This window comes from Netta rufina, assembly GCF_964035555.1.
Source record: "Netta rufina genome assembly, chromosome: 5".
Lineage (NCBI taxonomy): Eukaryota > Metazoa > Chordata > Aves > Anseriformes > Anatidae > Netta > Netta rufina.
The window spans coordinates 25,849,934-25,867,510 of record NC_140128.1 but is presented as its reverse complement, the minus strand read 5'-3'; the positions used below and the strand labels follow the sequence as shown (position 1 = coordinate 25,867,510).

Below are 17,577 nucleotides of genomic sequence, written 5' to 3'. Positions count from 1 at the left end.
CCCAATTCTCAAGCAACCAAAACCATTCACTAAGTCTGAATAAACACAAAAATGCTTACAAACATATATATGAAAAAAAAATTACAACAGAATTTTTGTTCTGACAATACTTTTTGTCAGGACTGAAACAAAAAATTGATTTAAACCTCTTCCCAAAATTATTTTAATGCTATTATTGTATCTTTTGATAAAAACATACATTCTGACAGTAAAGGAAACTGAGAAAAGGATACCTCTATGAAAGGTGGTGGTGCTTACTTTACTTTTCTACTACTGCCTTCACATTTTGGAATTATTCAAGAAAAAATGAAATGGCTTGAGTAAAAAAAAAAATCTCCAACAAAACTTCCTCCTATTTAAACTATTGTCTTCTACATGGCCCACATCAATACAATTGAACTAAGATATTGGCATACTTAACTGCTAGAATTGGATGTGGGCACACAGCTGGTTTACCTGACAGTCTACTTCATTCCAAACTGCCTTCCCTGTTACAAACTATATGAACTGGTGAGCATAAAAGCACCAAGACACATCCACACACACAGTTAAAACAGTTCAACTAAACCAGTGCAATTTCAGATCTTGACTGATGAAATTTTTATGTAGAGACAAACCACCCGAATTTCCTTGATATTATTAAATGCTTGGCTGCAGTTCAGAAATTACTTGTAACAGAAACAACATCACTGGAATGAGGAAACAAAACTTAAAATTAAGGCTTTGTTTGTTAAAACTTACTCTTTCCACTTCCTTGCTGATCAATACTTCTCAAGTCCAAGGCCAGTAGACTCACCCAGAATGTCATGAACTTGTGAGCCATTCTGTAGCACTAGGCAAAAATCAAGCTCAAAAGCAAGTACACCAGTGCTATGTTTCCACATGACCCATGAAGACCTCTGCAATGACAGCAGACACTGACAACAGAAATGAGCATAGGAAAAAGTGATAAAGAAACCATACTGCTAGCAGGTAGGTGAAGTTAGGCCAGCAGAGTCAACTCATTGCACCAAGTTTACATCCAAGCCAATGTGTTCAAGCAAGGAAAACTGCCCTTTTTTGGTAGGCACCTGCTGGGACCCCAGGTATGAATAAGACTCCATCAGTCCCATCATAAAGCAGCACACTCAAACAAGCAATCATTCAGGGAAGTTCCAGGAGGGAATTTTCAAGTTATCTAGACTAAGATTTCAACTGAACGTGTTGGTGGTAACTAATTAATAACATCTTACACAGGCTTTTAAAGGATGTGATAGATAATCCCAATTTTAAACAGAGCTTTACATTCGTGCACAGATCTGCCTCTGTAACTGAGGACACGATGCACGTGTCCCTGAAGACAGGGTAACAACTTGAAAGCAGACCAAATACAGACACCAACAGTAGATTTGTGAAAAAACAAAAAACAAGAAAACCACACCTCATAACTGTGGAACATAAACTACAATCAAATCTTAAGAGTTCAACCTGCAGTTAAGACTAAGTTATATATTCAGTGGAAGTGCTGGAAGGTTTCTGTGCTATGCCATCAACACACATGCCAAGGTTTATCATATGTCTTCCTGAATCTCTCTGCAGTAATGTGATCCTGATAAATACTGTCATGAATATACACTTGGGCATTGTCTCCCTGTTCCACATCTACTCAGGTAGCATCATAACAAGGGAGATCTCAAGAAGCTGGACAACAGAAATTGCCTTCTTTAACTGACAGCCGTGAACTTGCCTATATGTATTTACAGCCGTAATTATACAAAATCTAACTCCTCACCTAGATGCTCTTCTCCTAGCGTAGCACTGTGTGTGAAGGAGAAGATATCCACATCATATCAAGATGGAATTTCTTAAGTTATCAGACCATTTGGTTGGCAGAATAAGAGAAGAAAAGCCTTTGAAAATTACAATTGCACTTTTTCCAGAGAACTCAATGGGGAAGAACAACTTGTGTATGAGATACCTTACCAAGCGGGAGGGAAAAAAAAATAAAAATGGAAAAGAAAAAGAAATGGCACGTTCTTTCTCAGAAAGCTCAGCTTTACTCAACCTTTATTTTTAAAGGCTGATGCAAAAGGAATGAACTCCCACTGGACATGATTGTTGCAGACATTTCCAGCTCAATCCGATCTTAAAATACTTTTATGAAACCTCAATAAAACGGAAAACAGGTAAAATGATAATAAACATTAAAAAAAGTCACCATTATTCTTATTTTATGGTACAAACTTTGACTTTCAATTAGTCTCTAATATATTTATGAACACACAAAGCTACCTAATTTTATCAATTTCTCTAGAGAAGTAATTCAGAATATTACTTTTATGACAAGTTTTGGAATAATAAGAAACCTAAATGAATAATTTTGACCAAAGCCTTAAGGGTTTTAACATCTAAATTCTTCTACATGTCTGATAAGAAAACTGGATGAAGAGAAAAGCCTGAAAGCAGCATTCTTCTGAAAGTGTTTCCCTCTGGTTCTTAGGCCTGTTTTTTTTTGTTTGTTTGTTTGTTTTTTTGTTTGTTTTGTTTTGTTTTTCTCCTCTTCTCTCTCTCCGTACTATACAGTTTTAGGAGCAAGGGAATGGACATGCAACATGCAATAATTACAGAGGCCTGAACATCAAAAAATTATTTTTACTTTAAAAAGGTTTTTATTCAGTTTTCTGAGGCTTATTTTAAATAAGAGGACATAATAAAAAAAAAACATGACCAGTACGAAAAACAAGGATTCTAGTCATAATATTTTAGTATAAAACTTCTCTTCAGTTAACTAAAAGAATTCAATGACAACATCAGTTGGTCTAAAGCAATGATTCATATGGTCATACTTAAATCTAACCTAAACCAAAGGTACCATAGCTACATTTCTGATTACCAGTAAACACCACCACTATATTTTGCCAGTTACTCTTAGTATTTACAGTTTTTTTGTTGTAGTTTTTTTTTTTTTTTTTTTTTTTTAGTATCGCCGGTATCCTCCACCTCCTCTTCCACCATATGGATCTCCGTAACCACCCCTGCCACCATAACCTCCCCTGCCACCTCCACCTTGGAAGCCACCTCCACCTTGGAAGCCACCTCCACCTCTTCCACCACCTCTGAAACCCCCACCTCCAAAACCACCACCACAACCTCCTCCTCCTCCTCCTCGACCCCCTCCACCACCCCAGCCGCCCCTTCCACCACCACCTCCCCAGCCACCTCTTCCGCCACCTTCTTGTCTTTTCTGCCATGGAGGCATTTCAGGAGGTGGTGGTTCAATCTCTGTTGGTCTGCCTCCACGATCAGGTACTCTCCCCATAAGAACCTGTATGGTAAAATAAAACTTCAGAACTCTTGAGATCAAAACAATTAAAAGGATTTCAAAATGGGGCACAGCATTTAAGAAAGTCTGTAAATAAAGGATTAATGAAAACAGTCACCATTTCAATAGTGAACTATTCACTATTGAGATAGTGAACTAACATAGTTATTTGCAAGCTTTTGTTATAGTCCAGAAGGAAGTACTATGTTTATTTATTACAAACAGCCAAACCAAACAATTTTACCAAATAATTAAATGTCACTTCCACAGAAACTTCTGAGGTTTGTAATGTACTGATACACTAAAGATGCTTGTTAACAACAACAACAACAAAAGGAAACTAAAAAAACCTTGTGTTTTACTTTTTCATTACTGTGCTTGACAATACCCAGGCACCAATGCCTAGGCAACAATACCAGAAAGACTAACACGTATCCTTAACTTGAGGTGTACAGTTCCATTGAACTCAAGGACCTAAGTTTGTAAGCCAAATATAGAAACAAACAAAAAGAACAACAACAAAAAACAATCAATAATAAATCCAGCTGTGTTAAGTATTGTATTTACTCCCTAGTCCTAACATGAAGTATAAACCGACTTGAAGCAAACCTTCCTCCTTTCCCCTGTTTTACCAAGTATACTCTACCTGCTCTTTAGTAGCTCTAAGGAAAATTAACAGTTCTCAGGTGATCCTGTTTCTGTGTTGACTAAGAAAAAGAAACAATCGCTACTATAATTTTATGCTGAATGGAGTCCCTTTCCTATGAAAATACAGATACCAAAGCAAATGGATGATTCTTATCTTATCTTATTTGTGAATGGTGCATTTGACCCTGCTGGAAGGCAGATTAAAACTCAGCAGATTCTGCTGTGAAAAGGCAGGACAGGCCAAGCTGTCCAGAAAGATTAAGCATTGACTCTTCCTGAGAACTGGCTAGTGTAGCCCTGCTTTCTGAGACTGCTGTTTGAAAAGAACAACTCAGTAGGAAGGGAAAAGTAACTTCTGAACTCTGTCTACTTCCTCCACTGTTCTTTCTCATCTAGATTACTATTTAATCTGGTTGTAAAACTGACTGTGTAGTAAGATAAAAAAAGAACTTAATGCAGTGTTTATTGGAATGCTGCAAACTTTTCTTGTTAAAAGCACCAGCTATAACCACCTTGTACAAAGGAACAAAAATGTTAAACACAGAGTGTAATTCCAGAATTACTTTTGATGGGTCTGTAAACTCCCACATCCTTTTATCATATCCCAGGAAGAAACATTACCTTGTTGATCGCACAGACTGTATTTTTCCGTGTTGATCCACTACTTGTTCTTATGATCTTTGATAAATCCTCTCGAGCAGCAAGAAGGTGAGCTAATGTTATAGTTGACTTTGGAGATAATGCGTAGCGCTTGGGCTGATAGATGCGTGCTATGTCATCTGTCTTTACCTAAACAATAAAAATCAGACATTACTTACTTGTGAGGATACAAATACAAACACACACTGTAAGCCACACAGTGGTCTCAGTACATTGCAGTTTGAGCACAAGGTGTGATGTATGAAAAATTTGGTGCCAGTTGCTACCAGTTCTGTTCTCTGATGATGTACAAGGAAATGTTGATTATGTTTAATTGATGCTGAACTTATTACAACAGAAACTGTATCCACTGGCAACATATCTAAGACTAAATTTTAGGCTCCATGCTGTTGTCTGAAGCAGTGCTTTAAATAGCCATATTTAACAGATCACTCCAAAATGTGAAAAAGGAGTGACTTTAAATGCAGGTCAATTTGTGAAAATCTGCATCAATGAAGCAGAACACTTGTGCAAGCCATGAAAAAGTGAAACTGAGAAGGGGAAAAAATTAGATTTTTTTCCAAATTCACTTTGATGTTTACTTGTTTAACAAAAGATGAAAAATAAATACACTTTCTGTAAGCAACTAGGACGATCTTCAGAGTAAATAAACATTTGATCTTGGATGGACCAGACAATAGATGCTGTTCTTTGTCACTGCTGTTTTGCTAGACAATTACGTCATCATTTATGGATCCATTTCAATCTGCAAAACTAACCCCCTGGGGGACAGAAAAAAATAAAACTACACTGCCACCACTCCTCCAAAAAACAAACAAACAACAAAACACACCATCAAAAGCAGAGACAGGTATAAATACCTACTTAATGGAGAGGGAGGGGAAGGCAACCTAGCTAATGAATTAAAAAAGGACAAGAACTTGCTTCATTGCTTAAAAAAAAAAAAAAAAAAAATCAAATTTCAATGCCAAAATATTTTGAATCCCCCCCCAAAGTTTTTGGAGACATTCTAAACAAGTATTTTACATGAAAAATGAGGGGAAAAAGTACAAAAAAATCATATGCAATTTTAAATGAAGGTCAATTTGTGTAAATCTTCATCACAGATTTAATATGTAATGGGGTTATTTCTAACTGCATGCTATTTTGCATCAACAGCCTTTCTAAGACAGGAAAAGGAATCATCTTACTGCTTTGGCATCATTAAAAATCTCATTAAACTTGATTTATCATAAAAGTATTCATTGTTTTTAATGTCATTTGGAATAAACATCAGATTTTAGTCTGAGTTATCAGTAAACATCAACTACATCTTTGAAGTACACCTTAAATTTAAAAATTTATAGTTGCATTGGTTCAGTTATAAGAATTACACATAGTGAAATCTCCTGATAATTTTGAGGTAAATGCCCTCTTTTCCTCTCTTGTACCATAAAAGCACTCATAACCCCTGCAGAAATTAAAGTGGGCCATTTTGAAGCAGCAAAGCAGAATGTAGACTCATGTCTTTCAGTGATATTTAGTGAGCAGACTCTGTTTGCACATATCTATGCCAAACTATAATATCACTTTCAGAAAGCTTTTGAAGTTTTAAGACTTATCAATCTTAAGATTTCTACACAAACCTTCTCTTAGAAGTAAAGTTGATCTTGCAGTTCATGAGCAAAAAAAAAGCCTTCAGCTTACCACACATATATTAATCAAGTTACAAACTTTTAGTATCTTCTTACTTTGCTGGATAGAAACAATATGGATTTCTAGCTCAGAAATATCAGACTGGTTAAGTCATGTCTATTTTCTAATATACAGAGTGCTAGAAAATATCACAAATGAAATTACTGTGATTAAAACAATACCAGCAGACAAAATCCCCAATAACAGTTTGGATGTTTTAGCCATCTGAAGGCTTTTCTCACACCAGCTGTTCAGCTGACCGTTTGTTTATTCGGTTGCTTTGCACCCAAGATAGGTAGCATTCACTGTAATAATCTCACTGACCTTGTGGGAAGACGCTCTCTGCACCCAATCTCTGTTAAGGCCTAGTGTTTGTCTTCCTCCTGCATCTCCAGAGAAATGCTGAGGTTTTCTCCTACTTTACTTGATTGGAGGGGCGGATATAGGAAAGAAAAAGGGAGGTATGGACTTAAAGTGAAAACCCCCAACAAAGGATGCTAGAATATATATATTTATGAAGCTATAGACAGTCACAAAACATGGACCGTGTCACCTACTCAAATCCTTCAGTTTTCTCAATACCTACAACTTGGATGTTACAATCCAGGATGAGAAACTGCTTGGAAAGAAGACAGCAGTAAGGGAAGTGTATTTACATAGTACATATACTTGGTAACAAGATCTATGGAACTGTAGCAGACTCCCACCTACAGGAAGCAAAAAATACAGCAACCTTACCTTTGCTCTATCAGACCAGCCAAAAGACTGCACTGTCACATCTAGCCTCTTCATTAACATACGTCGGCGACATTCATACTCACTGCGAAGAGCATCATTAATTTTTTCCAATCTTTCCTGCAGTGTTACAATAAAAAGTCCAAATATTAATTCAATAAAGATATACAAATCAATTGAAAGTTAACCCCACTCAGCAAATAAGATGACTATTCTCTGGTGATCACTACAAACGACATAAAATTAGGGGTGCAGATATGTAGTGCTGCAGTAGCATGTATTTACGAAATATTTTAAAAGTTAGTATGTACATATATCAAGACAATGTCTGTTAAAAACATTAATTCTGGAAGTATCTGATTAGCATTATTAATATTTAGTAATTGAATATTAAGTAGTAGAAGAGTGACTGTAAAATAGACAGACAAAACCATAAGCATTAATTTTGACCACCCCACAAAACACAGAAAACAAAATAGAGGGACTTTTTTTTTTTTTTTTTTTTTTTTTTTTACCACTTGATCAGAATTCAGAGGTTTTGTTAGCAGTGACTTCCCCACATGGTTTTTTTGAACTTTTGAGAGAACGTCCTTTATCTGTAACAAAACACATACTTCTTTTCAGAACACAAATTATATTTACATTTATTTCAGCAAAAATATGCTACAATTCTAAGATCAACTATAGCACGTTTGTTTTAGCAGACTCATAAAAACAGATGTCTTCTGCCTTATTATCATCCATTACAAAAAGACGAGTTCCTGAATACTTCCACTACATGACCAACCTCTATATAAAAAGACTATACGGCATAGCATTTCTCCTCCCAATTATAATTGAAAAATATCTATATGTCAAATTTATGAAGTGCACACAGGCAATACAACTAATTAAATTTACTGGGTTTACTCATCATTAAGCATTGTAATTACATCTAAGGAAATTAACAATTGAAAGCTGGGAGTTCACTGACAAATAGTAGACCTGGCTACAGAAAGCTGACAATGGGTGCCAGTAAGGAAGGCAGGAGATATGATAGGTATGAGGTCGCTCTCTCACTTCTTTCCTTCTAATCCTGTTATTGGTTCCAATTAACATTGTTTAAGACTTTTGCACTCACTCCAAACCAGCTTGCCTTATACTTCTTCATTAGCTTTGCCTTCGGTATTTGGGAACGAAGTGTGCCCTCTCTTTCTGACTTCCAAACTCCACTGCATCCCCCTCTCTCCTTACAAAAAGCTTCTACCAAGGAACTTCTTTCAGCATACACTTTCTTTTCCACACACTCTTCTACAAACCTTACCACAAATGGTCACAACACTCCTACATAACTTTCAGGCCAACTGATTTTTAAGCAGTAGTAGATTACTAGAGAACAGCATATTACTGTTCCTGGACACGGTCTGATTGGAAGAAGTTTTGGACATGGTCTGATTGGAAGAACTACATCTTCACTTGCTTTCATGTGGAATCAAGTCATACAAGACTAAAACTATATCTTTTTTTTTCTTTTTTAAACATTTCACAAGGAAGGACTAAGGCAGTCCATGACCTACAATAAAACCTATAGCTGAAGAGAGACATTAGATACATTTGCTAGGATTATAAGACTTCGCGTAGGCATACAGCCATTTACATTAATATTTATAATAGAGGTAAGGTCCAGTGCTAACTTCTCTAGTATTACCTTCTCATTTTGTCAGAGTTTTGAGTTCTACACATTACAGAAATATCATCTGCAGTGATCACTGTGCAGTAACTGCAGGAGACAAGTCAACTTGCTCAAATTCTAGAGCACCTAGTTAACTAAGTTATCATAGTGGGCACTGAGAAGTGCCCACCTAGCATTGTGGTAGTCAATGAACAATAATCAATATAAGATCAGCATGACAGCAAGAGATGAAGAAATCCTCAATTAATATAGAAGAAGGAACAAATGGCATGAAGTGATGAATTAAAAGTACCACCTGTGCTATTAGATTCCATCCATATAAAAGAAGTGATTATGATAAGGGTTGAAGTTCTGTTTCATGTACCGTATTGCCCCCACACTCTTCTTTCTCTTAAATTCTTGTACCTTTGCAACCTTTATTTACAAAAAGCCCTCCAGGGCTGACTGACTTGTCTATCCTGTAAATCTAGCCAACCTGTTTTGATTCTAATGAAGCATGTACATGATGCCTCTCAATCTGCTTCAAAATTCAAATGTACTTTAGCACAAACTATGCTTAAATTTAAATAAATACATGAAGAGCCAAGAAGAAATGTAATAATCATCAACATAAGATCAGCATGACAGAAAAAGATGTAGAAACCAGCAATTACTACAGAACTTCTATACTAATAAACAACACATGAATTAAAAGCTCTATTAGTGAAGACGTTTGTAGCCATTAAGGTCAGAAATATATTATCCTCAAAGGTCCTAATGAGTTGAAAGGATAAGAATCTAACAAAATGAGCCTGACTTCTGGGAGAAGACAAAAGCCACAAGCCAAAAAACACAACAACATAACACGTCAATAACCTGTAGCTATAGATTGAAATAAAACCTGGAAAGTACAGATGATGAAGATGCTCTGGAGATTAGAATTATTACAAGCTTGCAGCTGCCAGTGCAGCTAAGAAGTAAATACAACACTGGGCTCCACACACAAAAAATAATAAATTCTGCCATGACAAGTGAATCACAATTGAAAGACCTAACTCAGCACCATCTACCCCTGATTTCTGTAAGTTGAAATATGAAAGGAAGTTCAGAGGAACAATAAAAGAAGAAAATCAGTGAAACTCACAATCAGAAGCAGTAGGAGCAGCTAAGTGAAACTAGCCTTTACTGGCTAGGAAACTGCAAAATTCTGCAACCTTTTTCTCGCCCCCCCTCCCCCCGAGTTAAAAAAAATACATTGATAGTATAATTGTCACTGGATAAAATGAATCAAGTTAAGGAGAAACTTGTTCCACAGATAACTTTATCTACTTGCAGAGTTTTACAGACAATGAAAAGTCATATCCAGATTTCTGAATCTCCATTAATACTTTACTCCCTCACTTAGCAGTACTCTGAGTGCATGTCCTACAAGTACAAGAGTGAAATAAGCTTTGCTGCCTTATAGTTTCAGAATATGTTGTCCAACCTTGACCAACAGGGCTATGAGCATAAGGTCTCTGGCACATATCCTGTCTACCAGAGGACAAAAGCACAACCAATACAAGAATCTATGCTGTAACTCATTCCTAGCCATGATAGTTGCCTTGCATTAAGGAGAATAAACAGAAGTTCTGGGGGAGAAAAATAAAAAATATAAATTCTGCATTTGTAAGTGGGAACAATACAAAAAGCAGTGTCCAGATAAAAGGGCAGTGAAAATATTCACAGAAATGTAAAACAAATTGTGCCAGCCAAATCATCCTAAAACTCTCCCACACTTAGTTATGAGAAGCAAACCAATTAATTAAAAGCTAAAGGGAAATGCATATATTTGACTATTCAATATATATTGTAATCAAACTCCTTGATAACATTAAATATTTACAAGATTGATTTAGAAGTTCATATACTCAAAAAAATATGATGTTTGAGACAGAAGTATTGGGATTTGACTCCAAACTCTGTTGTATAAAAACATAGTTATTCTATTTTTTACCAAATAAAGCGCACCTTTATGTATCGAACATTTCTCATTTGTTTTATAAGTCTATGCTCCTTTAAAAAAACAAAACATTAGCTCACAATACAGGTTCAATGTTCCACATATTTAATAAATATCTTTACCCTCTGTCAACATAAACCTATACTTTTTATGTTTAACACTATTTGCAAAGAGAAACAATATATGCACACAACTTCAGGGTTTCTCATATTTTAAAAAATAACCTGTAAAGAGGTGTCATTAAAGGAATTTATGTTAAAACGCTATCACTACACAGGAAGGAACATTTTCTTAATTTGCAGAAAGATCACCTAAATTCTTGAGCACAGAACATGTTAATCCAAACAATGCCCGTCTTCCATTTACTTACATGTCATTTTATTTTCAATACTTATCTAATTTTAAAGACATTTTTGCCTGAGCTTTGTGTCTGGTGAATGCCTACAAGTTTAGGCACAAAGACTTCGAACCAGACAACTCTTCTGTCTTGTTCCCTGAAGCTATATTGACATTTAATGCACAGGCACCATTATGGCTGTACAATTACTAAACACTAACACTAACTTAAATATGAATAAATTATCGAAAATATTCCCAAATATTTTTTTTTTAAAGATAGCCTCCTCACATTTCAGTTAAAGCCTATTTTAGCTTGCTTTCCATTTAATTTCTTAGGTAACCCTTTACAGTTTCCTTTTATTGCAGTAGACAGTTAGGAGATTACCTTTTTTTACATTAGAAAACTAAGAAAAAATGATGCAAAGCAATACATGGTAAAAAAAAAATTAAAAAAAAAATTGAATATTTTTGTAGTAAAAAGGTTTTTGGAATAAACAGTATTAGAAAGTTTCTTTGTAACTAGGTGTAAAATTCACACCATTTTGAATGGAAAAAGCTAGATATAAGCATGTAGCATAATGCTGGCAGAAACTTTTCTGAATCTTTGATCAAGGTTCATTTACAAGTTATGGGCTTTCTAGTAGCAAACTTCAGAACACCTCCCAGAGGTAAGTTTTATAAATATACTTTATAAGGAAACTTCACAAGGGAATCTCAAAAAAAAAGACCATTAGTTTTTCTATGCTATAGAATATAATACATTACATTAAGCGGTAGGAAGCTGTAACGCTACCAACTCTTCCCTCAATTTTTCTTATATGCGTAACCACTGCCGTAGTTCATTACAGGAGATGCAAATTTAAAAGGTACTTCCAATGATTGCATATTCGGTTTGATGTACAACAAAACTCATAGTTTGAATGAAGAAGGTGATCTTGATTTTATACTAGTCTTTTAAATAATCTGACAAATTATTAAAAACAATCAATATTCTAACGTGTCATACCAAAATACAATGTGTGATCTGTCCCTTTGGTAGATTGCTGCTGCACAGCCAAACTATTCTCAGAACTATTCCCACAGCTACTGACAATGCTGAAGATGCTAGACAGAGACAAAGAGTAGACATGTTGAAATGCTGCAGATACATTTTCAAATTCAATAAAAATGCTAGATTAGTATGTAAGTTTCTGTTACAAATCATATAGTATAACACTACATGTTAGCAGTGCAATTTTACACAGCCTAATTAAATCGGGAGCAACATAATATTTGGAAAAATAAATTGATCATTGCAAGTGAAATTTTGTGAGAATCTAAAAAAGTTATAAATGGGACTGAAAAAGATGTTTACGAAGCCAAAGAATTTCAATCAGGGGCATCACCACGCTAATGCAGCTACATCAACAAACTTAGGCATCTAACTCTATATGCACTGTATCAAAATAAACTCGGAACTTGTCCCAGATGAAAGTAGGGGATGAAGGACAATGAAACATACAGCAGAAATTGTACAAAATCTCCTGAGAAGTAGGAAAAATAAAAGTTCTTCAGTTGTAAGGGGCCAGAACATTTCAGAGCACAAATTACACTATTAATCTGAAGTCAGAGAAGATGAATGAACTAGTTTTGCCACCTTTCTACACTCTGAAGTGCGTATAAGTTGTATAACCACTGTGAAATTGACAGACCTGGAAAACACTGAAAAACAGCTCAAGGCAGTTTGTGATATGAGAGAGAGGGGAGAGAGGGGGAAGGAGGGAGAGTGAGAGAACATGCTTAGAAGATTTTTCTGCTTCAGGACTTATGAAACTGTTAACAGTTTATGTAAACAGTTTAACAGTAACACACTACACATCAGTGCAAGCATGTGACCCTATCTGAAAGAAGTCTTGGACTTTGCAAAACCTTGTAATGCAAAGACAACTTGCTAGGTGTTTGTGTGAAAAGCTGGCCCACCATGTCTGCTATTGCAGCATTAGAGTGTTATTCTTTTAATATGGCATGAAACTAAGCCTGTATCCAAGAAGTGAAGCCAAGAAGTGTGCAAGGAAGGCCACTGTCTTCCTTGTTGTTCCTGTTGGAGACTACAAGCCCCTTGGATGTAAACACCCACAGGGAAAGATCAACAGTACTAGGCAGCTTTAATCAACTAGTTACTAGCTGGAACTCTGACATTTTAACCCTCAGAAAACAGTGATGGAATTGTTTCTCCATCCCCTCAAAGATATTTAATGGAAAGAATAGATTTAAAGATTTCATATGAGCTAAACAGATCAAGTACAGGGACACTTTGGGAATGCAGACAATTTCACTGCCACCTGGATATTGCTTTTTATATATGAATCTATTAAAGGTTCTGTCTTGCCACAATAAAGATCCACATCTGTAAGAAGATCTGGGAAAAAACAGGCCCCCTCCCCAAAACCTCTGAATGTTCAACTTCCCATTGAGCGATGAGGAGGGAGAAAAAAAACAAAAAACGATCATCACGCAAAAATTAGTAAATTCAAAGATTCAGAGAGCAGCAGAGGGAAATTCACTTCACGCATCTCTCATAACTCAAGAGGGGAGCAATTCTCTTCCCAAATACTAGGGAGAAATGAAGAGCCAAACTTTTAACAGAGAAGATGGTGGGTGGCACTTATAATCTGCAGTGAGGAATCCAAATTAAACATCACATCAGTGAAATGAGTTAGAATCTGGTGGGATACAATTGAAAGAACTATAAGGTTGGATAAGGTATGAGGCTGCATATTGACTACCTAACTTAGTAGGTTGAAAAATGCCTGAATTAAAACTAAGGAAATGGCACCAACAAATCAATACTTGCAATTAAGGTATTCATAAACCAAAGAGCAAGAAGTTTAGTTTTACACATTAAATTTGAAAACATCTCAGAATTGACAACGACAGGTATGTAAACATGCAATCAGTTATTACCCAAAGTTTTGTGATTGATATATTTGAATAGGTAGGAGGAAAGCGTTCCTACAACTCATACCCTAAGGTTGCGTGGCAAGGCGCATCAGGTACATCTCATCCTGAGGGAACCACTCAAATATTTCACCTCACAGCTAAGACAGTTTAACTTGTACACTACACTGGTTTCCAGAATAAAAATCCCTTTGCACTTGTTGGATAGGGCCTTCATGAATCATATTGTTAGGCCCTCAGCTAAGATGAACGCTTACAGAAGTAAGAGTTAACAAGAGAGAAAACATAAAACCCATACCTTTTGTTCCACATTGGTTAACAAGGGAGGAATATCAGGTGATGAGTTTGGCAGGCCCAGTGCATCACAAATAGTTTGTACTTCCTGATAAATTTCATTGTGCTTTTCCAAATGAGAGCCTTTACTTTTCTTGCTGTGCAATATCTTCAAAGCTTGGAGTTCTGTACTTAGAAATACTAGAAAGAAAAATGGCAGATAATGGCATATTTAGGGACTCAAAATTTTTTGCGCCCACATTCTCATAATACAGATAAGAAGACAACAATAAAACAGACTCTCAATCCTCTTCTAGACAGACCAGTATCAGTTTCCCATTCATTACCTAAACTGACTTCCATCTAATTTCCTGTCTGTACACCATACTTAACTGCTTACCATACCTCCTTCCCCAGACCCCTAGTTCCTTGACTAGTTTCATGTTGTCACACTGATCCCTGATGTTATTCCATTCTTTTCCTGGAAAATTCCAAGCATTTGCCACCACCAATTTCTCAATGTAATCTCTTTCCACACTTAGTCTCAGCTGGTCCTCCTTTGTCCAAGTTCACTCCTCTTGATCCTGCTTTCAGCACCTTCAAAGCATGTCACATGTTCTTACAAGCTGCCCCAAAACTTCTCAGAAACAAGAGAAGGAAAATCTGTTCCAGCTGAGCTGGAATTGGATCAAGAAATTGTCAGGAGGAATCAGTAGGTTGAACTGTACATCACAGAGAAATATTAGTTCTACCATTTCCACCCCTCCACAAGTTAGCATGCTTGGGTAGGCTGTAGTGATTGTAGAGATAAGCTAAAATACAAAGAACTATTTAATGTAAATTGTAGAATAATGATAAAAGACGCATGTAAAATAGTAGTATACTAAGTGGCAAAAATGGTCTTAACTTACAGAGGAGTTTAAGACAATCTTCTTTCTCTTTTAATCTGTCTTTTATGTCTCCAGATATAAGCGATGAATATGGACAAGCCATTTCTCTCAGAAAGCCACTAATCTCAAGCTGGAAGCTCTCTATATCTTTATCACCTATAAAGTTATAAAGAAATAAATTAAAAGTTAATGGCCCTTTTATGTTGTTTTACATCAAACTATAATTTATTTTTTTTTTTTTTAATTTACACATTTAGATTGTGGGTTTCAAGACCCCAGACAAATATTTACCACCTACCACTCATAATATTTTCTTTCTTCTTAAAGAAGTCCCACATACAAGCAGACACTCCTTTATAATAGTTAAAACAGTGTTGTATTCATGCTTTAAACAAAAGTTGATGCTACAACAGCTTGAAAACATGAATGCAAGTATTTGGAATGAACCAGCATTTAATTTACACCAAGCAGAGGAACAGACAGTGCTTATTCCTTCTATCATGTGAACAGCTTATGTCACAAAACAGTGGATCAACGTAATTAACTTTCTGATGAACAAGGTACAGGAATCAAATTAACCAAACCACATGTATGAGCCCATTTTATTTTTATTTTTTTCCTTTTTCTTTTGTTTTGTAAAGAATCTTCACAAGGTAGGACCTTAATCTAACAGCTACATACACACAAACATCAGCACCTCTTTGGCTACCTTTTGGTTATCCGTTCAATTTCAACACTGATTTTACTACTAGCTAAAAATACAAGTCTAAATATACTGAATCCACTAAATACTAAGTAGCTTCAACAAATTAACATCGATTTACCATCTGTTGGCGTGATACTTTCTTCCATGTTACAAAGTGGCTTTATTTGGGAACCTAACCAAACACAGAGGTCAAAAAACTCTGGTGAAGACAATCCATTTTCCACTGCTTTTTTCAGGGCTTCCTCCTCCAAAAGGGGACCTGTGTACCTGTGCAGAGAGATAAACATTTGCAATAAGAAGTGGGTTTAACATAAAATGTGCATACTTCTAAATAATTTTAACATAAGCTGGTTAGGAACTACACTAAGATGAATACTTGTGAATTACTTTTGTGAATGAATAATTCAGACTTTTTTAAACATGCCAAAAAAAGAGAGGTAATTTATAAACAAAACGGTTTGTCAGAAAATGTGAGAGGCATCTTCACGCATGACAGGTATGTGAGAACAGAGTCCCATGTTTCAATACATGCTAAACACACTAAATCCAGCATTAATTCAAGTGCTGAGTCAAGCAATTCTCCTTCCAACGCTTTTAACTCGCTGCCCGAGACCCTCAATACTAAGAGGTAACTGATAACTGAACTGCATGTTACACTATTTTTACTTGCTGCACCCGTTATTCTCCACCTCGAACAAAGAAAACACGTTTTATCCGTACGAAACGGAAAGCCACCCACCACCCCTGCGAGCCGGGGCACCTCCCAGCCCCAAGCAGCGACCAGATCCCCCCTCGGGGCAGCCCCCGGCAGCACGGCCACGGCAGCCCCAGCGCGGGCGACAAGACCCCGGGCCGGCCCCGGGGCCGGGGCCGGCCCCGGCCCCCGCTCCGTCCCCAGCCGCTCCCCGCCCGAGCAGGGCCGGCCAGGGCCGCGCGGCCACCAGGATCCTCCCCTCGCCCGCCGAGGCCCGGCCACCCCCCGCTCACCCCAGAGCCTCCAACGCGTCCAAGATGTCGCCCTCCATCTTCAGGCCGGCCGCCAGCTCCCTCATGCCGCCCCGGCGGCCCGCCGCGCCGCGCCGCGCTGTGCCCGCCTCAAAGCGGCCCGCCGCAACCTGCACCCGCCGCTGCGTTCCGCCGGCCGCGGGCACCGGGCCCAGCAGGGGGCCCCCGGCTGCCCCCGGCCGCTGTCAGCCCCGCGGTGGGGCCCGGCCGGCTGGTCGGGCTGCCCCGGCCCCCCTCGGCCTGGCCCGGCCCGCGGGCACGCCGGGCCTCCGCTGCCTGCGGGTCGCGTTGTCCTGACTCGGGTCTCCTGAGATCCCTTTTCAGCGGTGTTGAGAGAGAGAAATAAACCAAAAAACATTTTTTTTCTCTCTCTTTTTCTGCTTGGCTGCAAGCTATTCCATAGGCTCGCTCAGCCACTTCTGCTGAAGCATCACTGCATTCCCTCTAAAACGCTACTGCCACATCAGCCGTCCAAAGATACTAATTTCATCCACCCCCACCTCAGCCATGCACTCCTATCTTTTCTATTAGGTGAAGGAAAAATCTGCCTTTTTCTTTTTTTTTTTTCTTTCTTTTTTTTTTTTTTTTTTAATGTTTTACATGTACCTTCAGAAACAGCTAACCCTGTGCTGAAGGCCTATAAAGGTGTTCTCTCATTCCCAATGAGTGAAATTGCCGTAATTTTGGAAGCAACTATTTTGAACAGCCATGAGACCCTCCCACACATATGGACAGAAATCTAGAAAGTAAAAAAAA

The 17,577-nt window shown here is 37.5% G+C and overlaps 1 protein-coding gene across 1 annotated transcript; it reads right to left on the bottom strand.

Annotated features, from left to right (window-relative positions):
* Window positions 1-2,868: 2,868 nt before the first annotated feature.
* Window positions 2,869-16,957, bottom strand: FAM98B (family with sequence similarity 98 member B). Its single transcript, XM_084286971.1, has 8 exons — window positions 16,804-16,957; window positions 15,935-16,083; window positions 15,132-15,266; window positions 14,246-14,421; window positions 7,534-7,614; window positions 7,022-7,138; window positions 4,571-4,738; window positions 2,869-3,304 (listed from the first exon to the last, which is right to left on the bottom strand). The coding sequence occupies exons 1-8, from the start codon at window positions 16,866-16,868 to the stop codon at window positions 2,957-2,959; spliced, it is 1,239 nt and encodes a 412-aa protein (XP_084143097.1). The 5' UTR covers window positions 16,869-16,957; the 3' UTR covers window positions 2,869-2,956.
* Between the last annotated feature and the right edge of the window lie 620 nt (window positions 16,958-17,577).